Here is a 23,926-nt window from a genome sequence, read left to right as displayed (position 1 = left end):
AAAAAAAAAAATTAAATTAAATCAATGCAATGACGTTGAAGATGCTGATCAATACGACAGTGCCTGAATGCAACGTTTCCTGCAGGGTTTGACTTTGTTGCAGACTGAACTGATGCAGAGAAGGCTTGCTGATGATGAACACCGATGGAGTTGGACATCAACATCACATGAGGATACATAAATATCTAACTTTGCTTCGTCTGCTTTTTTTCTTTCTTTTATCTTCAAAACACTGGACTGCATTTGTCTTTTTAAATAGATAACTGCCATCAGTGAAAGAGTGAAGAATCTGTTCGGGATAATTAATGAGTTTCTCTGCGCTCAGAAACTGGAGCTACAGGAAGGATGGCGACGACAAAGACGGTTTATCTCGTCAGATGTCTGGTCTTTGTTCTCCAGCTTGAAATCAGCTTCATGAGGCTAAAATCCGCCTACGGTGAGTCATAAAAATGTAATTGACACCAGCTACAAAAAGCACAGACCCACATCGTGAATTAAGTGTTAATTATATTATTAATTTTATTTAGACAATTTTTAAATCACATTTTCCTTTTTAACATTTATTTGTTGTCATTAGGCTAATAATGGGTTGGCTGTCATGAAGTGTAACCTTTTCTGAATATGCTTACAGTGTCCATATTTCTTACCATAGTACTGACAGCCCGATGGCCTTTCAGTTATTTTAGTACCAAATCACAAATTTAACCTCCTGCTTTGAAAGCAGTGATTTATTTATTTATTATTTTAAGACGGCAAACTAATGAAATGTTTAACCACGCTGTTTTGTTGCTGCTGCTTTGTGTAATAGAGTTCACGTCTGTAAGAAAATCTAACACATCTTGCGTGGAAGCACCTATTGGCATTTGCTGTGGCGTGTTTTGAGCCCCGACAGTCACCGTGTGACAGATTCATGGACACATCACCCACTGATGTCTGGCCTCACACGCCAGGTCCTGGAGCTCCTGGTGTGAAGAATGTGAAGCATGCCTTCACTGTCCGCTGTGAAAGGAAAAGTTAGGACACTGTTGTCACTGGAAGGGAAGAGTGACCACATGTTTGCCACATGGCACCCACTGAGGAACTGTTTACATCCAGCCGGACATGTAAAAGAGCGAGTTTGCTTTCTTACGTTTTAAACATCGTATTGTCCATATCTAATCTCTTTAATATCTAATAATCAAAGATTATTTTAATGCTGTTAAAATAATCTTTTAATCTGTTTAAGCCTTTTAGTTTGGGGTGTTTCAGTAAAGCTGATGCACTCTAATACAGCAGCCTCACAGCATACAGACTGTTTTTGGCAAGGTGTTGTTTTACAGGATTTGGTTTGTGCTACTGTTAAAAATGCTTAAATAAAATAGTCATATTTTGTTCTTGGAAATGTGCTCAATACGACATAATGCAATTTAGCTGACAAACCACACCCTCTGAAGTGACGTAAGAAAAGCCAGAACTTTCTGAAAGGGTTCATATAAGAAACTGATATTATAAACTTTGTGGATGTAAAGTTTATGACAGCACGTCGTGTTAAAATACAATTGATGTTCTTAATTATTTAATGCCTACTGTGATACACAGGTTTTTGTGAGTTTTTCAGCATTGTCAGTCAATTTTTGTTGTTATTGAAAACAATTAATACGTTGCACAAACACATTTTTTTGGAATACATTTGGCAAAAATGACGGATGTAGAGAAGTTATACAAATTAATACTCATTTCATTTCTTTTTTTAATTTGTTTGAAGGTTCAATCAGATCAGACTTTACAGAGTTAATTAGAAAAGCGAAATTGTAATTAGAAAACAAAATTTTTCATTTTAAATTATGTGTTTCTTTGTTTACTGATTTGGGAAAAAATCAGTACCTTAAAATGGAGAGTAAGTAAAAGAAAAGCCTCAAGAGATCATATTTGAGAGGTACATTTAATATTTTCAATTTTGTTTAAAACTTTGTCAGTTTGGTATTTTTGTAAGCGCTCAAGTTACAGTAAGTTAGTGATCTGCTGAATATTATATTGTCAGATTTTGCTTTATCTACTACATCTGCTAAATCCACTAAATCTGTTCACTGGACTCTTCAGTCAATAGATGTTTAATTAGATTTGTTATGATGTTTAATTAGAACCCCTTTGTCTTTTATAAGTATAGATTTTTTTATATCAGAATAAAAGAGGAAATTGCAAAAAAAACAAAAACAAAACAAAACAACAAAAAGACAGACCTAAAAGCACTGGTTTACAATAAATTAATTTATGATAAGATACCTATGAAGCCCTATAAAATGCTTCATACAACAAATGCATCATTTTTTATTTGGCTACATTGTTGTTGTCTCATTAAAAATTCTAATCTAGTCAACCTATTTTCTTTGCTCTCATCTGTTACTTCTTAGGAGTCTACCCTGCCAACATGCAGGAGCCGTCTCCTCCAGAGCAGAGGTTACATATAATTTCTGTGAACCACCAGCCCAGAGAACGGAGGTGGGCATCTAGGCCCAGGTCCGAGGCCCCTGACAGGACTGCAGATAAACGAGGCCACTACAGAAACCAACACCAGTCAGAGGAGTCAGATCCAAATGTAATGATGGAGGATGAGCCCAGTAATTCTACACAGATCGTAGTAAGGTTATTCTGCTGCAAAGACATTCAACAGCAGATAGAGTTAATGCAATATAAATATTACTGTACTACTGATTTAGTGTTTGAAAAGGGTACATGCAAAGATGTGATAAGAACATATAATAACATATATAATAAATATCTGCTGTTGTAGGATATGGATAATGTCTACTACACATCTAAAATCTATGCTCCTGGAGATGCAGCTGGTAAAGAGCTGTGGGTCAACATCAGTAAAATGGAGGCGGATCAGCAAAAGGTCCGTGGCTTCCTGCCCAGCACTCACCGACAAGCTGAGGTAAGAGATCAGTCTGTGAAGAAATAACTAAAATAGGAACATTTCAAATTTGTGGGGAGTGAAGTGGTTTATTTTCCAGGTATGATGTCCAGACTGTCTTGTACACCTTTCATATTAGTTTTATAGTTTCATCTTCTTCCTAAATAAAGACAAAAAAACAACAACTTTGTTTTACCTAATTTCCTGCTTTATGTTTCTGTGCTTCCAGAGAGTGAATCTTTCCTTTGACTTTCCTTTTTATGGCCATTTACTCAAAGAAATCACAGTTGCAACTGGAGGTGAGTCTTTAACTACACTCAGTGTTGTTTCTGTGGAGGTTGTGAGCCCAAAGCTGCACGTGTCAGGAAATCCCATCACCTTCTTCAAATCTAAGAATAAACACACTTTTGTTAGTTGGAATTCCACCTACTTAATAAATATATTAGTTTATTAAATGGTAATAAATAATTGTTACTTGCATATTTTGAAGTTTTATTGGGGCAGTATCAATGCCTGAGCTTTAGTGATTCAAAGATCTGACCGTTGCATTGATAGGAACAAAGTACATAAGTTAAATTAATGACTGTGTCTACAAGCAATTTACATGACAGCTGTCCGTGTCAACTGATTATAATGTATAATAAGTTACTGATGCTAACAGCTGCACATCTTTTCCTACCAGGTTTTATTTACACTGGAGACATAATCCATCGGATGCTCACAGCCACTCAGTACGTCGCTCCTCTGATGGCGAATTTCGACCCGAGCCTGTCGAAAAACTCATCTGTGTTTTACTTCGATAACGGTGGGAACTGTTGATCTTATTTATTTACTAGACTAAATATTTTTACTGAATATACGCCCTAACATGTGCTGCATACGGTTGGCAGGGAACGTGCAAACATGCGTACAAAACATTACAGTATTGTGTGTGCCCATGTCCATCCATTAGGCACAGCATTGGTGGTTCAGTGGAACCACCTTCACCTCCAGGACAACATCAGCGTGGGAGCTTTCACCTTCCAGGCCGTTCTGCACAGTGACGGGCGGATTGTCTTTGCCTACAAAGAGGTGGCTTTTCTTCTCTCTTTTGTGTCCATCTTATAAAACGAAGTAAATTTATTCATGCAGTTTTTACCTCATAGATTCCTATTAGCATCAGCGACATCAGCTCTGAGAATCATCCTGTCAAAGTGGGCTTGTCCGATGCGTTTATGGTGCTTCGTGAGCTAGAGCAGATTCCCAGTAAGTTGAAAATTTGTCCTGTTAAAATTTCATCAAAATACTTTCTTTAATTATTAGCAGCTTATATGTGACATCTTTATTTTCTATCCGACATGCGTCAGATGTTCGTCGGAGAACCATCTATGAGTATCACAAAGTCGACATTCCAGTGTCCAAAATCTCCCGTTTAATAGCTGTGGAGATGCTTCCTCTCCCTAGTAAGTTATTCCTATTTTTAATACCATTTGAACCAGTCAGTATTCAAAGAATGTATAATCTTTGTGCTACAGGATATTCTACTATTATGCTGTTTTATCTGCAGAAGGCAAAGCAGTTTCTTCCTCCTCACTCTCTTTGTCTGTCTTCTCAGCGTGTCTGCAGTTCTCCAGCTGTGGCCCATGTGTCACTTCTCAGATTGGCTTTAACTGCAGCTGGTGCAGTAAGCTACAAAGGTAACGTGGAAAAGCAGTCAAAGAGATCTTACCAGTGACTTTGCCACTATTTTAGGAATAGAAAATGTTTCATGGTCTAATGTGGATCCATTAAAATTAGAGAATATTTTTAGTTGAAGGCAGTTACAGTAAGATTCTTTTTCAGTGTGAAACTGAGGCATTTCTCACTTTGGATAAATATGAAAATATAATAACTGCATTATCTCTCATTTTAATAATAATGAATTTGAAGTATTTTGTACATGCAGCCTATTCAACCTCACAGTTTATCCATGAGAGTTGTTTTGTTGTTGCCCAAAATTTGTTCAGTTCAGCTCTCAGTCAGTTGCGGTTGCGCGTGCAGGGATACGCTCACTCACTCACACTCAGTAAACTTGATTCATAGGCGGTGCTTCCTGAGACTGTCTCATATCCTGTCACTGTGAGTAAACAGAGCAGGCTCGCAGAGTCATTCGCATGTCATTCACATACAGTACAGTCAACAGGAAGCCTGCGGGATAGTCAGCAACCCCAACTACCTGAATCTGGCCTAGCGACCTTAAGAGATGAATATACAAAGTTCACTGCAGTTAGCAGGAATATGCAGCCGAATCTCCTGTCAAGCACTGAAGAGTCTAATAAACTTATCTTTTAAATAAATAATTGTAATACATTTAGTGATTTGTGACAATGAAAAGGTTTTTAAGCATCACTCATGGTGGTTTAAATATTTTGTGATTATTATCCACATCTCCAATAAATCATTTTAATTTTAATTTAAAAATAAATCATCAGCTGCCTGCACATGGTGGATAACTTAATCTGCTTTTGGAAACATTCATCTCCACGAATAAAGCGGGTTGTGCTCTCACAGAGTGAAAATGTAACAGCAGTCGTTTCATTCTTTCTCAGATGTTCCAGTGGTTTTGATCGTAAACGGCAGGACTGGGTTGACCTCGGCTGTCCAGAGGAGGTTCTTCTGCTTTTCTCCATAAAGATTGACCACATTAGAGCTTAGCACCATTAGCGTCAGTCTGAACACACTTTTGTTTCCCAGAGGCAGAATCTGCGATGTCCCCGGATGACGGAAGTCACAAATGCCACATCACATCACGGGCGACACCGAACCCCTCCAGTTACTGTGTCTGCAGGGCAGCAGAGGACCTCTGGCATGACCTCCACCCCCGAGACTCCCACTTTCACCATTCCCTCAACACACAGCAGCATCAGCAGAGAAACAAAATCACATCCACAGCGTCCCACCAACAAATCTGCAGGTGGTAAACTCACAAAGCTTTTTTATCTGCTTTAATAGTACTCATAGTTTGTTGTGACTGCTTGTCTGATCACACTCCTCATGCACATGTTTTCACTTGACTCTAATCAGAGAATCAATAAGAATAAAAAAAACGGTTTTGAAATATAATTGAAATAATTTCTTTTCCTTGATTACACTTTTATTTTGTTTGCCTTATAAACAAATGTCAGTTTCTACTAACATAGAGGAGCGTGGATGCCTTTAATGGAATCCTTTTGATTGTTAACATTAAAATAAATCATGTTGAATGCTGAATCATCTGAGATCACTCTGTCGCTGTTTGTGCAGACTGCAGCTCTGCAGCGCAGCCATCATTACAACCCCATGAATGAATGTTTGTTGTTGTTGCACAGTATCCATGCTTGGTGTGTTGTGGAACATCTGACAGGGTGGGGGTCAAGTGGCCAGCTATTTCCCAGCCCCCTGTTAGCCCATAGCTGAGCATATACAGCGCCATGTTAAATACTGCATGATGTCCTCAGTGTGCTGAAGGATGGCGTGATATACGTTCATCACTCTGGCAGAGTGAGAAGGATTCAATATCCGACTCAACCCAAAAAATTTTGTTGATTATCACTTTTTTCTTTCTTCTGCAGACTACGTTTTAAGTCAAGTCCACTGAAGTGAAAGCTTAGGAAGAGAAAATTAAGTTTACAGATTGCTCAGAAACCGCCACTTGTGAAATTTAACCAAAATATTTTTTAAAGTCATGTCACAGCATGTCATGTACTGTGTGCATTTAAAAGTCTTTGTTTTTCGTTTTCTAGATGGTGCAGAGACTGCTTTTCACGTCAGTGATGCACGTAAGTCACTCACAGTCGAATGAAAGTGCCTCGTGCAGTTCTATTGGACCTGAAACGGTCTCTGCTTTCCAGCTCCTTAGTCCAAAGTGTGTGACATTAAACTGCACCCATGTGAGAATAGTGCATGTAATTTCCTTAACAAATTCACATCCAGCGAGTGTGTGTGTGTGAGAGAGAGTGTGTGTGTGTTGAGTCTTGCTTCCTCTGCGCTCTACCCAAGCAGTACCTCCGCCTTAGTCAAACACAGTGTTTCCCCATAGTGAGACTGTGTCTGAGGCAGGCCTCCTGTTGGGTTTCGTGTGAAAAAGCACCAATTCCCACAATGTTGCAACTTAATGAACCTGATATTGTTCAAAGTTGGTAAATTTTTTATGTCGAGAAAAATGAAAAGTTAACGTGGCTGCAGCAGCATTTACATTTAAGTCTATTAGCTGAATCTGACCACTCTCTGTGTACAGCAGGAGAGGGGGAGAACACAGACACCTATGAGGCATCGCCGATGCGTCTGCTGGTGGGAGTCCTCGTAGTGATGGTCCTGCTGGCAGCAGCCATCCTTACATACATCTACGTGTATAACCACCCCACGTCCAGCGCCAGCCTCTTCTTCATGGAGGTGCGTCAACCTAAAATCAGCCAAGGTTTCCATAACAGACTTCCCTGAAAAAACGGCACTAGTAGTACGGCTTAATTTATTTGAACCTACACTTGCCAACATTATATTTATGCAAAATCATGAGTTCCTAGATCCTTTTAATTCCCCCCTCTTTAAAATTAAACTGGAAATACAGTGAATTTTAATAAATTATCAGAAGCAAACCTAACACAGTAAACATTTGGTTAGATTTAATTTGGAGGAAACTACTCACATTTACTATGAAACTAGTTACTCAAACTTCCCTTTAAAACATGATTTTAAATTAATGTCCAGACATTGCTCGACATTTGCAGATGTTACTCATCAGTTATTTCAGTGTGTTTGGAGAAGTGAATCAGCACCAATGAGTCACCTTGTTTTTACTTCCTATTGAACCTACAAGTACATTACTGAGTATGTTTTACACTCATGTACAAAAACATGCAATCATATTCCAAACAGTGTAATTATATAAAATTAAATAATACATATCTTTTGTTTGGTGCTATATAAACAAAATTGAACTGAATTGCAATGAACTGTTTTAGCAACGTGGAAATATTTCCCATTGAGAAAAATACTTGAAGTGAACTTTAACTTTTTATTGTATGGCTCTTATTTTACTCGACATTTGTTGTGAGAGTTCAGCCAAAAATTCTTCCATCAGTTGTTATAATATTCAGTGAAATATGGACTACACATGGACTTTACATACATTAAATACATCTAAATAGAAGTCAGTCTGATAAAAATGGGCTCTGTGTTAAAACAGAAATGAACACTTCTAAAGTGGAGCATTATGTTTGCTTTAGGTGAAATGTGATGAATGTTTATGTGATCTTCATGAGTGTTTGTTGTTGGACTGTAATGACTGCAGGAAATGGGGGGATAATAGAATGGCCACTATTTTTAATAGTTTTTTTTCCTTGAACTGTCTGCTAATTGTGCCCCCCCTCCACCAACCCCACAGCGACGCCCAACCCACTGGCCAATCCTAAAGTTCAGGCGAGGCTCGGGTCGTCCTTCCTACGCTGAGGTGGAAGCTCCCGGTCAGGACCGAGACAGCATCGTGGTCATCGATCCCAAAAAGTGTTTTGTGATTTCCGACAGACGAGAGAGCGAACAGAAAGAAGGATTCGTCATTCCTGATCAGAGGGAGCGCTTCCTAAGTTCAGAGAGCTCCTGACCAAAACTACAAATCCCACCATCCTTTGGGAAAGATCTGGTTCTCGATGGACGTCTTCTTCCTTTTTCAGATGCTACAGTTTATTTGTATTTAGCTGTTGCACTCCACTTTAAGGACAACAGCTGAGTACACAGAAACACAAAAACACCAAACCTCTATGAGGAAAGTGTTACGATTATGTTTATGCACCAGTTTTACCTCTTGTTTGTATCCGTTAGGCCAGCCACAGCACTTTTATGAAGCATAAAGGACAAAATAATGAGTTTACTCTGCTCAGGTCATCCGCTCATTTTTACCACAGCTCCACAGAGAGCGCGAGGTAATGCTGCTGAATGGTTTAAACCACCTCTCAAAGACGGCCTTTATTTTCCACAGCTGTCCTTCCCACACCTTCACAAAGAGGAATGTCATATTTGAGTGTCATTTCCTCATCTCAAAATTACAGACTAAATTCCTCACCGTTACACCCACATCCACCTGAGGTGGAAAACAGGATGCACAGTGTTTTCAGCCCTGTGTAACATTTGCACACTGCAGCAACTTTGGCTTATTTCTCTTTATTTTCTATATTTAAAAGGCAGAAAACAACATTTACTGATTGCTTTGCAGATATGTACACTTCAACATACACACTTAAATAAAATACAGGTATACATTGTAAGTTGTTTAAATTTATATTAACTGTAGACATAAAGCAGTATCACAACATTTCTCTAACATGCTATAACTGCTCCTGTGTAAATGTAATCACTGTATTTTCTATATAATGTACAGTGTAAATTGCAGGTTTTATCCAGTAACAGCAGTGAAATGAAGACTGAAACATTTTCTAAATAAAACATTAAGACTTTTTTACACCTGATGTTTAATAATTTCAGATTGCTGTTTCATTGTTTGGGGAATTAAAAAGTAAATGATTGATTTTTTTTTAACAGTGATCAGTGCTGATAGAAATCTGCTGGATGTATCTGATAGAATGATGCAAATCAACTATTTCCTGCATTATTTGTACATCTCATATTACACATACAGTACTAAAGTCTTATGGTATATGATTTGAGGCGTGAGTAGTTTAAAATTAAATTAAGGCAAATGGTGTCTAGATGGATTGTTTAAGACTGGCCTGTAGGCTGCAGTGTAGCAAGGTCAAGGCACTGATGTGTTGGAGGTACTACAGACGTTCTTGTCCGGTGACTTATTTGTCTTTGTACTCTAAAGCAGAATGAAAGAAAATGAGGAGAAAGACACATTAATTTGTAACCCAGGTACTGCTATAAAAGAGCAACTGCATACATAAATTGGCCTGTTTTACAAAAATATTTTGAATAGAAAAATACACATTAAAAGACCTTCAGGTGTACCTAACCTGGACCCCTGATCCCTAACCCCCCTCCCCATTTGATTCAGTGTCACTGACACAAACTGAGTAGCAATTCTTGCTTCACCTATGCTTTTCCTGGCATGACACGTAATGAATTGCAAAACTTATATAATGTATAATTAATACATATTATTTAGTATGCAATGAATGTAAAGTCCATGATGCCCAAAAACAAATGGAAATCCTGCTACAACCACTAACATTTTGCAGTATCCAAGCAAGAAGCCATCTGCACAGCTATGCTCCTGGGGGAGGGTCAAATATCAAATTCATGAAGAAAAAATATGTCCTGTACTGGACATAAATTTGAATATTGTCTAAAAGCAGCTGCATGATGCAGTGAAATAAAAAGAATATGATTTGGAAAACAGGGAAGATGAAAAGTTACAAAATAAATGGATATCACTGCAGTGCTCCTAGAAAATACTCTACGTAAATGCTGTAATTTTGCATTTAGCTGATATTGGGTCAATAAAAACTAACAAGTCACATATTACATCATAAATATAAGTTCATTATGAATAACTAAAACACTTCATGTGTTTGTTTGTTTTTACATAAACCATATGAAGTGAAATAAAGTATTTCAAACTCTACTGTTTGAAGTAGGACAGTGTTTCTCCACCTTTCACGGGGGGTGCAGGTAATCGCCTTCTCATCTGTCTCGAGGAGTCGAGGGTGACGGGCTGCAGGGAGATGCATGTGAGAAATAGTTTTGTGTGCACGTGCAAAGTTTGACTTCCTGTTCTGATGGACTCACTGCAGTGTGTTAGTGTAAACAGATACTGTACCATAACTGGAATAGTCCTGCTCTTGATCAAGCGCGACTGTGTGTCCACATTGAGACCGGCATTCTTCAGAGCAGCGATCCTTGCTGAGATGTCACAGATCTGCAGCAGACGCAGGATTAAAATGATTTTGTTTTTTTAACAAACAAAACAGCACTGTTCAATATTTGAATTGTTTTTCATTTTAATCTGTTGGTGTAATTTTTATGTTTTTACAGCCAAATCTTTTTTTAAAGGAAATACCGTCCAAATATCTGTCCATCAAAATCTCTCCTTCTATTTACATATTTTACTAGAAATCTAACCTCGACCTACCTGCAGTTCAGATTGTTGTACCTTGGCAGCTGCTGCTGCCACCTGCTCCTCCAGGAAGGACAACTCCATGTCAGACGTGGAGCTGCAGATTCCCCGGGCACACTCCTCCAGGTCACTCAGCTCAGCCTCCAGACTGTACACTGATCCTGCTGCCACGTACACCTGCAGCACATTTTAAAAATCAAGTTTAAGTGTTTTTGAAACCTGCGTTCATTTGAACTTTATTTCTCTAAAACTACTAAAATTGCACAAAACAGGAAATAGCAGCTTGCAGTGATGGAACAAGGATAAGTGAAATAAGCACTTATTTTGGAGATTTTGCTGCATTTTAACACATTTTTGCAGACGATTTTGTTTAATACTCATCTTCACATTAATGTCATTAGGCCATATTTGCTCATTTATGTGCTCATTTATAACTATAATTATAACTGTAATAATGAAAAACAAGTTTCACTAGTTCCACATTATTCTATTATTGAACAGTTAGATAATCATTAACAGGATGTTAAAAAAAATTTCAACAACATGTTAAAAATAAAAAGTTGGCTAAAAGTATTTATATCCTGGGTAATGTTAGGTATATATTAGATTACAAGGCAATGAGAATATTATATTTTTCATTATTTCTACCCTATCTGAGTTATTGTGTTGAAGTATGGGGGAATACATATGTGACTAATATGAAACCATTATACTTATTACAGAAGAGAGCACTTCGAATTATACATAATGTTAAATATAGAGAACACACTAATAGTTTGTTTATAAAATCGAAATTATAAAAACTAGACGATATAGTGACATTACAGACATTAATTATTATGTTTAGGGCAAAAAATAAAACACTACCTCTTAAGTTACAAAGTTTATTTCTATTGTGTTCAGAAAATGGGGACAGCAGAAGGAAGTTTTATTTTAAGCACCGGTTTGCTCGAACCACACAAAGGCAAATGTGTCCAACAGTCATAGGCATAAGAAACTGGAATTCTCTCAGTGATCATTTTAAGGGTTGTACAAATGTTTCTCAATTTAAAATCTGCTATAAGAATAAAATAAAATAAATAAAATGATAAACCGATATGAAGAAGCTGAAAATAACAGAAATTATAGAAAGAATGATCCTTTTAGTTTGATATTTAGTGGCATTGCTCATTGTTGAGTATATTGTTCTGTTTGTTTTGTTGTGTTGTGTTGTGTGCAGAATAGTGTCAGAGTGTATTTTTGGCTGTAAGTGACTACTTGTATTATCACAGATAGGGGGCAGGTATCAATAAGAATTTATTCTTCTTCCTGCTCCTTTTCATGTTACTTTAATTGAAAGGAAGGTTGTGTATAGGAAATGAATTACTGCTGTACCATGTATGAAACAAAATAAAAAAAACAAAAAAAACCAACAATGCATGATGGAATAACAGCTACATTAACCACAATGTTTATGTGTTAATTACTTGATGGACTCAACTGAAAATTATTAAAAATAATGATTTTAATAAATTATCTCAACAGCAATTGAAAATCTAGTGAATAAAGTGAAACTATTAAAACAAGCTGTCACGTCACTGAGTTATTGAGAGAGAAATTGAAGCAGGGTAAATGTAAGGGGAAAAAGGAAGCAGCCAAAGTAACTTATTATTCAGTTGGCTTTGTTTCTTTTTAATGTTTGTTGAAAGATTTATGGTAATATTTAATTATACTTAGCGGATCCTTTTAAAGCCTAAATTAAAATGCTGCATCTTCAAAACAAGAGCTAACCGTGCTACATGTGATGTAGAATATCTTTAAACTGAACTCACGTTTTCCTCCAGTCTGGAGAACTGCTGGTCCAGTTTTTTGGGGTCAGTGTTGGGGGGCAGGGAGGTGGATGGGGGTGGGGTGTTTTCTCCTCCCTCCACACCCTGCAGCAGGTCTTCAGTGGCGTTCAGCACCTTCAGCATCTCAGTAGTGATGCTGCGCAGGGACATGGCTGAGTATCTCTACAGCACACAAACAGAGACGGGTGTTACTCTAAATACTGACATCTCCTGGCAGTGTGATTAAAGATACCTTTATTTTCATTTAAATTAGAAAAACAAGTAAGAGTGCAATAGAACAACTGTTCATACCCAGGTGACCAAAATATAGGAATTCAGTGTGAAGGATTTTAAAGCTTGCAGTTTGAATTTCCTCCACATCCTGATGTTTTTTAGGTCATACTGGGATATTAACGCTCTTACGTTAGCCTGGACTCAGATTAATGAAATGCAGTGCCACTCCACTTACTGCTCTAAATAAAGTTCAAAATAAAAACATCCAGATGCATGAATGAATTCAAATGCATTTCAGGAGGAGGGACAGTGGATGGTAATCAGCTATAAAAGCTAGTAAATCATTAATATTATGGATTTTCTTTTTTGGGGGGGTAACATTGATGACATGTTGAAAAATAAGTTATGCATGACAAACATGGAAAAATATTAAAAAACAAAAACTAATCTGAGTACCCGTCTTCAACCAAAACAAAGTTCATTCTCACCTGCTCCAACAGAGTCAACATAAACTCTATTGTTTTGTAAAGCTCCATGTCTCTACCCTACAGCTCACACAGCGCAGGAGGAAACGAAGCACACAGAGGAGAAAGAAGCATCAGATAGAAGTTAGTTGCATTCAAAACAAATGATTTTTAGGGAGTTTGCACTGGACTTTAAAGTGATATACTGCAAGTAAAGGAGACACAGGAGAACCTAAACTCGTAGAGAGCACTACTGGGGTGTCGGCTCTTACAGCTCTATCATAAACTCTGCATTTCGCATCGTCAGTATTGTTTTATTATGTTATTAGAATCTAGTCCAATACAGCAGGAAGCACTATAAGCTGTAATAACACAAATCAAGACTTCTTCTGTAATCAAACTCTTAAAGGGGGCAAAGTTTGTAAATGAAATTTTAGCACAGGCCTGTTGGACTGAATATAAACACTTGAGCTCAAATGAACGGAAAACTTTCAGGAAGTGAGAGGAAAACAGCGATGAAGCAGGAAGTTATGTAAAGCAGGTTTACACAAACGTTTGTTTTCTTTACGACAGACAGAAAATAGAATAAAGGTTTGGCCAGCCAGGAATTAATCGGGGACCCTCTGGCAAATAAAACACACCATGCAGACTCGTTAGCACGATTATACATTCTTTGGAGGGTCTTTAATAAATCTGGTTATTGGGACAGACTATGTCTGATGCAGGATTATGTGTAATCCTGTCGCACTGATAGAAATAATGAATCCTGTGTTTTATTTCTTATGAACTGACCTTTTCATTTGTAACTGGTGAAATGTGCACATGTGTGTTTGTTTTGTTCTAAGGTGCATAGGCTCACTTTACCCAGCAGAGTGTTAGTAGGAAATAAGTGTCAGAAAAAAGCTTCTGAAATGGTCTCACAGCTTGAGTGCTTACATTCTGAATCTCCTCTGCTGACAGTAAACCCTCGGGCAGAGACAAAGTGCTGCTTTCTTCCATGATGTCTGCACTTTTGTCTTTGACTTCCTTCATGTCTGTCTTCTCCATGTCTGCAGTATCTCCCCGTGTCTCCAGTGCTTGCCGGTCTGCTGCCAGACTTCCTCGTCCATCCTCTTTTTCCTCCGTGTCCTCTTCTGTTCTTTCACACATCAGGGTAGCTTCACTTGTCTCAAATGTCTTGGTAAATGTCAAAGCTGCAGGTTTTTCTTTAACCAAACTTTTTTCACTTTCTTTCTGCTCATTTACATCTCTGCCTGCCTTGTCTGTGTTCTCCCGTTTTGCAGAAATATCTCCTTCAGTTTCCTCACTTCTATTTTCTTCGGGATGTTTTCTCACCTCTGACTCAGACCTCTGGTGGCCTCTTTGACTTTGAGACTCCTTTGAAAGATGTCCCGTCTCCTCTGAAGCGTCTGTGCTTTGTCCAACCTTTTCTCCTTTCTCTCCTCCTCGATCACTGCTTTCATCTTCATCCTTTAGCTCTTTGTTTCTTCCTCCGACATTTTCCATTATTGGTTCTACGTCCATGTCGCCCAAAGTCATTAACAACATGCTGCTGATTATTCTGTCGAATTCTTCATCGCTGTCCTCTAAAGACTGCCTCTTTTTCTCGCTTTCTTTGCTTTCTTTCTGAAACTTGTCTTCTCTGTCTTGGTCAGGCCACTTTGCCTCAAGCCAATTCTTTTGCTGTAAGTCGCTTCCCTGTGCTTCCACCCCTGTTTTTAAGTTAATCTCTTGTCTTTTCTCTGAGTCGTTTTCACTCTCATTTCCTTTGAAAACTTCTACTTTTCCAGCGCCTAAGTGCCCCTTGGCTATTGTTTCATTCACTGTTACCCTCTCCACTGTGCAATCTTTATTTTCCGCTCTCTCATTTTCCTCATGCTGGACAGCCTCGACTTGTATCTGATTGTAAAAAGCATCCCCATGTATTACTTTTCCATCCCTGCCCTCTCTCATTGTTTTTTCAGTATCAGCCATTAACTCAAACATGTTCACGTCCAGGTCTCCAATGGACTCTGTCCTCTCCCTATCTGCTCTCTCCCAAAGCTCTTCCATCTCAATGCTGTTCTCAGTTTCACCTTGTTTCATCTCCTCCTCCATTTCTCCCTCATTCTCTCCAATTCTATCCAGCTCATCCTCAGTGGAAGAAAACTGAGAAGCCCTCACTAAACTGACCAAATCGCGTAGCTGTGCTGCTTCCTCTGCTGGCAGTTTCCACAGAGACTCTTCGTCCATCGTCTCGTCTCCTTCTCTGCTCACTCTGTCCAACTCGTCCTCTGTAGATGAAAACTCGGAGGCACTGACTTGATTAACTAATCTACACACTTTCATCACCAGCTCCTCCTCGTCCTCTTCCTCTCCCTTTTCCTTTTCTTCTATGCCAACTTTGTCCAGCTCGTCCTCTGTGGATGAGAACTGTGAAGCTCTGACTTGTTTTTCCAACTGACATATTTTGTAAGTCAGTCCTTTTGGCTTTTTCTCGTCTTGCTCTTTATCTTCCTCCTCCATATCTTCATCGTTCTCTCTGTCCCACTCTCCTTCACTTCTGTCGAGGTTATCTTCAGTAGACGAAAAGTATGAGAGTCTGGACTGTGCAACAAGCCTGTAAAATCTGTATTTCATCTCTTCATCCATTTCTTTCTCTTCCTCATCCTCCATTCTCCTTTCATCCAAATCGATCTCCATTTTCCACAGCCTCTCATCTTCCTCCTCTACATCCGTACTTTCTTGAGTCCTTTTCTTCGTCTGTCCATCATCTCCGTCTTCATCAAGCTTTTCATTTCTTGTGGTCGAGTCAGACACTCGTGCCGCTTGCTGCTGCAGACTTAACTGAAGCTCCTCGTCCACTGGATTGGATTTATTTACAGTGATGTTACCCTCAGAGTCAAACGGTTCAGGGGTCGTGGCTTCAGACGTCAGAGTGTCAGAGGTCACATCATCAGAAGGATGTGGTGGGACGTTGTCATTTTGATTTAAATCCTGCAAACAGAAAGAGTGTTTGACTTAGAAAATATAAATGTATTATATTTACCATTGCTATTATTTGTGAAGTGGGTTTGTTGTCTTGAAAAACAGAGACTTGACTGATTGATTTATCAGTTAACTGAGTAATCATCTCATTTCTTTATCGTCATAGCTCCATGCAAACAACTGCAGAAATTAGACAAGTTTCAGAGCAAAAGCTGCCAGCTTTGCATGTTTAAAGGTCCTTGAATGACTCAGCTGGATAGTCCAGTGTCCTTTCATCTGTATTTCTTTCTTACCGACACAGGAGAAGAAGCCACCGTTTCTTTTTTACTCTTTCTCCTCTTCCGTGACTTCCTCATTTTTGTCACCTTCGTCTCTCCCTGATTCCCTCCTGCTCCCTCCAGGTTAAAGTTCACATCGATGATGTTTGTCCTGTGGGATGACGAAGGTCTCCTGATCTCTGCCGGCACCTTCCGCTTTAAGAGAGCCATGAGAGGTTTTTTAGGCTTCCAGTTCCCCTCAGAGTCTGAAAACAGACCATCTTGGCTGCCTCGCTCGCCCGTTAGTGGCGATGGGATGCTGTCGCCGGCGTCAGGCAGGTGAAAGTTAGAGTCTGTCATCTTCCTGTGGATCTCCTTGAGGACGGCACCCCAGGAGCTGTCAGGCTCTGGTCTGCTTTCGTTGTCTGAGCCCAGACCTTCGTAGGCTGACACCACTCCGGACTCCCTCTCCAAAGCGCTGTAGACCAGGCTCTTCCTTTTAGTGAGTAGGCTGGGACGAGACAGCTGGGCGCTCTGCAGGGCAATCCAGTTCCCATCGGGGCTCTTCAGCACTGCGGACACACCGACGCATAGACGCATTTACACAGACATGCACATACACACACAAGGACGCAGATATCACGCAGAGAAGCAGGGAGCAGTGTGCCAAACGAGGCATATAACGATGCAACAAAAACACCCACACAAGTATTACCTACCACACCTTTAACTAGAACTGAGAGCGTGACATTACAGCTCGCAGTTCCCCAACAAGGCAGAGAAAATTTGGATATGAAGCCAGTTTGTATGAAAACTTTGAAAAGAGATAAAGTATGAAAAAAAGCATTAAATGCTGATGCAAATGTGGACCGTTTTCCTTAAAATTGTGAGACTGTAGCATTGTTTACCTGTCCCTTAAATCATGTTGTTCCAGTTACAGGAGCACACATGTTGTGTATATCATATGTAATGAACCTGTTCCAACTTTTTATGGTAATACATTCAATCATAATCACCTACATCTAACGTTGTTAATAAAGTTGGCTATATAGATAATTACATTAGGTATTAAAGTCAATAAATCTCAATAAATCAATTCAATCTACTGATAAAAAAGTGGACTGAAAAGATAATTAATGTAAAATGAATATTAAAGTATCAGGTTTTCTCATTAGTTCCTCTGTTTCTCAGCAGAGCTCATGAATCATTCTGCTTTTATCAAGTAAAATGTCTCAGTCTAATGGTTCAGGGTCCTATAAAGACATGTTGGGTAAGGATTTGGACTAACCCTGACTCATCACTTATGCGCAGGATTTTATTTGAAGTTAGAAATATGAAAACTAGGTTTTAACATACAACAAATCATTTGTAAAAATACATCCATAAACAGTCTGAGGAGGCTGAAAAAGTAACTGTGTCTAAATTTTAAGACAATTATAGAGCTTTCTGCGACAATCAGTGTGAGGAGAAAAATATACATAAAATAATCCAATTTACAACTGTGAGTTTAACATACTTGTTGAGTTTTTGAGGATCTTACCAGCGTTATCCAGCCGGTCTACACTCTTCCAAGCCGACCCAGCTCCTTCCTTCTGTAATGTCTGCGGGGAGTCTTCTATAAGGCCCGGAAGGTCATTGTCCAACAGTGAGAAAGCAGATTGTGACCTCTGGGGAAAAAGATAAAAGTCATTGCAAAATTAGAAAAAAAATAGTTTGGTGATATTTGAATTGATCTTTTATTTCTATAAACTGATGATAAAATAAAGGTTCCCTGTTGAATAGTTCAACCAGCAGAGGTCAGCATGTGGAAACAGAAATGATCATGTCATCCTTTGTTTCAATGAAAGAAGAACTGATGACTTACTGTTCAGCTGCTTCTAATGTGCGTGTGAAGAAGAACCTAAAGATCCAGCAACATTTATCATATGAAGAACAACCTTTTTACTTGACTAACTCATTTTGGCCCATGGCCTTCATCAGGATCATCACAGAACAGACTCTAAGTACCAAATATTCTTTTTTTAAAAAGCACAGCCTGGATGGTACCAACAAAAGAGATTTTTAAATGTAACTTGTTCTTCATACTACATGTGCTCCTGGAGCTTTAACTTCTTCTAAGCAAACTGGTTTACTCATTAAGAATAAATACAAATACATTACTTGAGTTATTTCCCACCAATTATTCACAAAGGTAAAGTTATTGGATCACAAAACGTGTTTCTGATTTATTTATTTTTACCCAGAGGCTTGGTGGATGTTTCTGTGAGCTGGACGCTTGATCAGAGGGGGACTGATGTTGATGATGAAGGTCAGGGTTGCGTTCAAGGGCCAAGTCGTGATCATATTCTGCTCTCATCTCAGCCAAAGTCTTTCTCCTACTAATGATCTTACATAAACAGAGACTAGGATTAGTGCTGCAAACAGCTCAGTACTCTGCAGATGAAAAAAAAAAAGTTAAATTAAATAATTAACTCCTTTCTAATACTGGAAGGTTTGAAGAGGCCTTCACATGCTAAAAAATTGTTCTTATATTTTTTACTTTTTGCACAATGGTTTTGGCCAGTTCCTCAATGAGCTCTCCTCTGTGCTCCCGCAGATAGCGTGCTTCATTCTGCTTCTCCTGTTGTAAACACAAATAAAAAAGCTATTCATCACCGCAAACAAACACTCTAAGCTGATTACTCCTCTGAATATACACTACAATATACATGTTTGCTGTGCTGCATCCAAAAGCTTTAGCATACTTTGAGAGATTAGTAAGAAGTAAATCTTTTCTAACATAACTGTGTTTTTAAAGACGCAGCAGCATCAGAAATCTTAAGTTAGAAAGGTCAAGTGATGAATTAAACCAAAATAATTCCCCCTATATGAAAAAGTATAACATTTTAAAGGCTAGCATGTTACTGGGGTTTCTTGTGAATGAGCAAATCGTTTTCAGTTGAGTTAAAAAAGGTATGCAGATATTAGATGAACTTTGTTTAAGAAAATACTTTCAACCTGCATTCTTTGAAAAGACCAACAGGGGGCGCTGACTATGGTTGAAATAAAGAAATTTAGGAAAAATGTCCTTTCAGCTATGACCTCTTTAACGACCCAACCTCATGGCTTTATGGTCGTACATACTGGGTTCAAGGCTTACTGAATACAATTTTTTAAATTATGATTCAAGTTAGAAAAGAAAAGAATGTGGTTTCATGGCAGTCCCTCCTTGTGATTGACAAGTTATAACCATACAAGGGTCACTCAGCCAAAACACATCAGCAAAAGCATTCAGATCGAGGATTCACATCATGACCTCCTCGGGTTATTTCATGGAGCGGCCACATTTTACATACAGCTATGAGCAAAGATAGCAATCGCCCTGCCATTGTCTTATACTGTAGTATTAAACCATCTGAGTTTTGGACTGAAGCATAATCCTGATGGTTTAACTTAATCTGACTGAAAGAAAATAAAAAAACAGAATAGTCAGATTAAAAAGAAACTTCATGTAAGGTCTCTAGAGGCTATTTATCAAAGTGCAGATTGAGGATAATCTCCAACATAATGTAGCATTTCCAGTAGAAGACTGTATGGGTGGATAAAGGTTCGAACAATAAGCAACTATTTGTATGAGAGGAAAAACATGAATAACCTGATTGGAAGTGTCAAATTCAGCCTTGGAAATGGCCTCGTCTATGGCCTCCTCTGCCACCCGCCTGGCCACAGTGAGCGTCTCCGCCATGCTGTGCTCTAAATGCGAAAATAACAATCACGTGTTTTGTTGTTATTTGAAGGACTTTTGGATCAAACAATTGTTTACATTGTTTACTCTGCAAAATTTTATAAAGAAGGGGCAGTTTTCAGTTCAGTTCACTTTTAAAGACATGCATCTGTCTTCATTCAGTCCCAGTTTCTGCAGACTGAGACATGACCACCAGCCCAAAGCAGCTTTTCATTCATGTTTGCCGTCACTCATCCTGTTAGCGCAGTGAACTATGCGCGTGATGACAAATGAGAGCAAGGCAGGACACAGAAGAGAACAGACTGACATGGTTGTTTGAGATGCAACTAGGAACCTGCGCCAAAAGATTACAGCTAAGATCATAAAACTACTCAATTCTTCTGCTATAAAGCATTACATGAAAGTCAGCATGGGAACAAATATGGATTCATGTGGAATCATGAGAGGATTATGTTTGACCTGGATATTGGGAAATATCTTTTTCTTGTTGAAATTCGTTTTAACAGGAAATGGATCACCAATCAGGAGAAAAGGGCCAAATGTTCGAGTAGCCAAATCTGATGTATGGCAAATAGATGGTGAGCATTTCACTGACCGATTTAGGTAAAAGATGGAAAAGCTCTCACATTCGACTGCAAATACTCTCATATTGGTGAAGGTTCTCAAATATTTGCTGTCTGGGTCTGTCTGCACCAATGAGACCAACCCAGTTGCAATGGGTGTCTTTGCAATACAGGACTCAATCTGTTTGCCAACGAGTTGTATTCTTATAGTATATAAACACAAAGTTGCCAAGCGCCGTTTTTCCATTAAATTTCTGGATTTCTGGCCTGGCTGGAACTTCATTATTATCATGGAGCTAAATGAATAAAATATGTAGCACCATAACACCTCTGTTTAAGCTATTAAATTCACTCCATAAGAGATTAAATCAAGAAACATAAAATTAATAGGCCTAAAACTGATGCTCCAGGAAGGGCTAAAAAAATAAGCCAACATTGCAATACAATGCATATTGGTTTTTTGCAGAGTAACACAAGATGATCATCTGAACTGTGTTAAGTTAACAAAATCCACCTTTGTGCATCTTAATACTCTTTGCAAGAAAGCAAATATTTCCCTGCAAACCCAAATTCAGCTTTATTATCTTCAATATAAAAGTTGATGTTATAATATTGTGGTGCAGATTGTTAAATTTGGACTTGCCCAACCTCAAAAATTGAGGAAAACAGAGCTACGCTGGGACTTAAAGGCGCACAGCTCCAAAGGGCTCACTGATGAGTTAACTGACCCCTGTACTTAAAGTTACTTTGGCACTTCAGTATTTTACAAATACCAGAAATACAACTAAAACCAATTACATTTAGAACTGCAAGCAAAACTTGAATGGCAGGTCTTTTTTTTTTACTTCATTGCTAACAAACAAAAACTGAAACTAATTAGTTTAACGTTTATCTTAGCTAGTTACTGGGAGAAAGCTGAACTGGGGAAAATCTGTAACTTTTGTACATTAAATAAAGCATTTATGCCACCACAAAGTGTCATACTTTTGATATGTGAAAGTCCAAGTGTATTCATGTGTAATTACAACAGCAGGTGTACAGTACAGTCAAGCATCAGTGAAGTCATAATTAAATATGTCTGCACCTTCAGTTTGTCTGTAAAACGTTGAGTCGCTCCCGCAGACGCTGTCCTCATTGCAGATGCTCTCCTCATAGGCGCTGCCCTCTGCAGACACACACATGTTTACATGAACGTGAAAAGACTTCCACGTGGGATTAACCTTTTTATCCTGGAACCTGATCACGGGAATAACCTTTAAATAAGATGAAGCATTAAAGAGATGAAGGAGCATCTTTTTGGTCACTGTCATTTTTTAAATTGCGTTATGGAAACTACATTTGTGCAATTATGAGAATTAATTTTGATATTTTATTATGACAAGAACAGTTTTCATTGCAAATACCTAAACCTCAGCTGTGCTGTCTCCAGTGAGATGTTCTTTCCTGTATGAGAGCTTAATTTTTGATTTATTAAGTGTAAGTTTTGATAAAAATGACACTCTACCATGTTTTTTGCTTGGTTTGATTACTTGTTTCCTCACTACATTTGCTGGTAATACATCTATGGTGTAAACAGATATAACTACACACACTTATCAACAGTATCTCTGACCGATATTTGAAATACATAATCTGATTTTAATGTCGGTAACTGCTCAGTAGAGAGCACTCAGTCACTCTCTACATAGTTTCCCCTTGCAGCTCTTGAGCTCTGAGCTCTTTTCACATCATTTAAATATTCATGCAACAATGCAGCCATTTGTGGTTATATAAGTGCATTAGTTTCCTCATGCATGGCATTACCAGCCGATCTGTGCACAGCAGGGCCCGGTTCAAGGGTACAGCTGAGTACACGGGGTCACTTCAATTCATTTAAAAGGCCAAAGAGCACTTAAGTAATATGAACTGTTCAGATTTTTTAAATGAAGCAAGCACTTTACTCCACTGGTTAAAACTCCAGAGACAAGCTTGATGTGAAATATCCTGAAATAGAGACAACCTGAGGATTTTTTTGTGTTTTAATTGCAGGAAAAGGGATTTTGTTCTAGTGACGCCTCGTGTATGTCTGCAGACATCTGTGTCATAACAGATGCATGCGATTAGAAGTATGACCAGAACAGCAGCTGGAGGTCACTGTAACCCTGAAGGCGCCATGAATCTCTCGGGAAGGCGAGCTGACAGAGGCATGCATGAGAATATGAACTCTGCAGCAGAAAGTACTTCTCCCGTGTATCATGAATGGCAGAGTATATTCCAGTGATTTGAATAACATTAACCTACATCTATTCTACCTTTAGATCTTACAGAAATCCAATAAATTCCTTTAACCACAACTTCCAATGAATTTATGCATTCCTTCAAAAATAAAACTGAAACCATTAGAGAGAAAACATTTCTAACCACCTTACAGACTCATTATCATATACAGCTACTTTCAGTACTACTAATATTTACTTAACTTCAATATACACTTCCTCCAAACCATCAACGTGTCTTTTAGACCCTATTCCTGCAAAACTGCTCAGAGAAGTCCTACCATTATTAATTTTCAAATTTTCAGCATGATTAATCTATATTAAACCATCATTTAAAAAGCCATCACTCGACCCGGCTGTCAACTGGCCTAATTATAGGCCAATCTCAAACCATCCTTTTATCACTTTCTTGAAAGAGTATTTGTTAAACAGCTAACTGATCAAAGAGTTATTGTTAATCTCTCTTCCATGGTGTGTTTTGTCCTGTGTTCGTCTAATCACTTTCAACCGCTAGCGGAAGATTTAGCCCAGTTCTGCCAGGTTTCTTCCTGTTTAAAGGGAGTTTTTCCTTCCCACTGTTGCTAAGTGCTTGGCCATAGGTAGTCATCTGTTTGCTGGGGCTTTCACTGTATTATTGCAGGGTCTTCATCTTATAATATAAAGTGCCTTGAGGCAACTGTTGTGATTTGGGGCTAT

At 38.5% G+C, this 23,926-nt stretch overlaps 2 protein-coding genes across 4 annotated transcripts in view; one reads left to right on the top strand and one right to left on the bottom strand.

Annotated features, from left to right (window-relative positions):
- The first annotated feature begins 202 nt into the window (after nucleotides 1–202).
- Nucleotides 203–8,694, top strand: LOC120725009 (plexin domain-containing protein 2-like). Its single transcript, XM_040017606.1, has 14 exons — nucleotides 203–436; nucleotides 2,391–2,617; nucleotides 2,771–2,914; nucleotides 3,123–3,192; nucleotides 3,576–3,698; nucleotides 3,846–3,964; nucleotides 4,039–4,138; nucleotides 4,240–4,335; nucleotides 4,488–4,569; nucleotides 5,461–5,521; nucleotides 5,606–5,825; nucleotides 6,634–6,669; nucleotides 7,131–7,282; nucleotides 8,274–8,694. The coding sequence occupies exons 1-14, from the start codon at nucleotides 346–348 to the stop codon at nucleotides 8,487–8,489; spliced, it is 1,737 nt and encodes a 578-aa protein (XP_039873540.1). The 5' UTR covers nucleotides 203–345; the 3' UTR covers nucleotides 8,490–8,694.
- A 124-nt stretch (nucleotides 8,695–8,818) lies between these two features.
- LOC120724995 (rab effector MyRIP-like) overlaps nucleotides 8,819–23,926 on the bottom strand; it is a 30,553-nt gene continuing 15,445 nt past the window's right edge. For 2 of the 3 annotated variants that reach the window (XM_040017585.1, XM_040017577.1), the window contains 13 exons: nucleotides 22,060–22,140; nucleotides 20,323–20,420; nucleotides 19,228–19,308; nucleotides 18,928–19,074; nucleotides 18,229–18,355; nucleotides 16,725–17,260; nucleotides 14,401–16,440; nucleotides 13,489–13,545; nucleotides 12,770–12,949; nucleotides 10,974–11,135; nucleotides 10,662–10,760; nucleotides 10,496–10,556; nucleotides 8,819–9,701 (listed from right to left, as the gene is read on the bottom strand). In XM_040017585.1, coding sequence (XP_039873519.1) covers nucleotides 9,685–9,701; nucleotides 10,496–10,556; nucleotides 10,662–10,760; nucleotides 10,974–11,135; nucleotides 12,770–12,949; nucleotides 13,489–13,545; nucleotides 14,401–16,440; nucleotides 16,725–17,260; nucleotides 18,229–18,355; nucleotides 18,928–19,074; nucleotides 19,228–19,308; nucleotides 20,323–20,420; nucleotides 22,060–22,140 — 3,686 coding nt within the window. In that variant the 3' untranslated portion in view covers nucleotides 8,819–9,684. The remainder of the gene's footprint in view (nucleotides 9,702–10,495; nucleotides 10,557–10,661; nucleotides 10,761–10,973; nucleotides 11,136–12,769; nucleotides 12,950–13,488; nucleotides 13,546–14,400; nucleotides 16,441–16,724; nucleotides 17,261–18,228; nucleotides 18,356–18,927; nucleotides 19,075–19,227; nucleotides 19,309–20,322; nucleotides 20,421–22,059; nucleotides 22,141–23,926) is intronic. The other variant, XM_040017592.1, reaches the window with a different exon arrangement.

This window comes from Simochromis diagramma, unplaced genomic scaffold, assembly GCF_900408965.1.
Source record: "Simochromis diagramma unplaced genomic scaffold, fSimDia1.1 OVJJ01000205.1, whole genome shotgun sequence".
Lineage (NCBI taxonomy): Eukaryota > Metazoa > Chordata > Actinopteri > Cichliformes > Cichlidae > Simochromis > Simochromis diagramma.
This window is presented reverse-complemented; position numbering and strand designations above follow the sequence as displayed.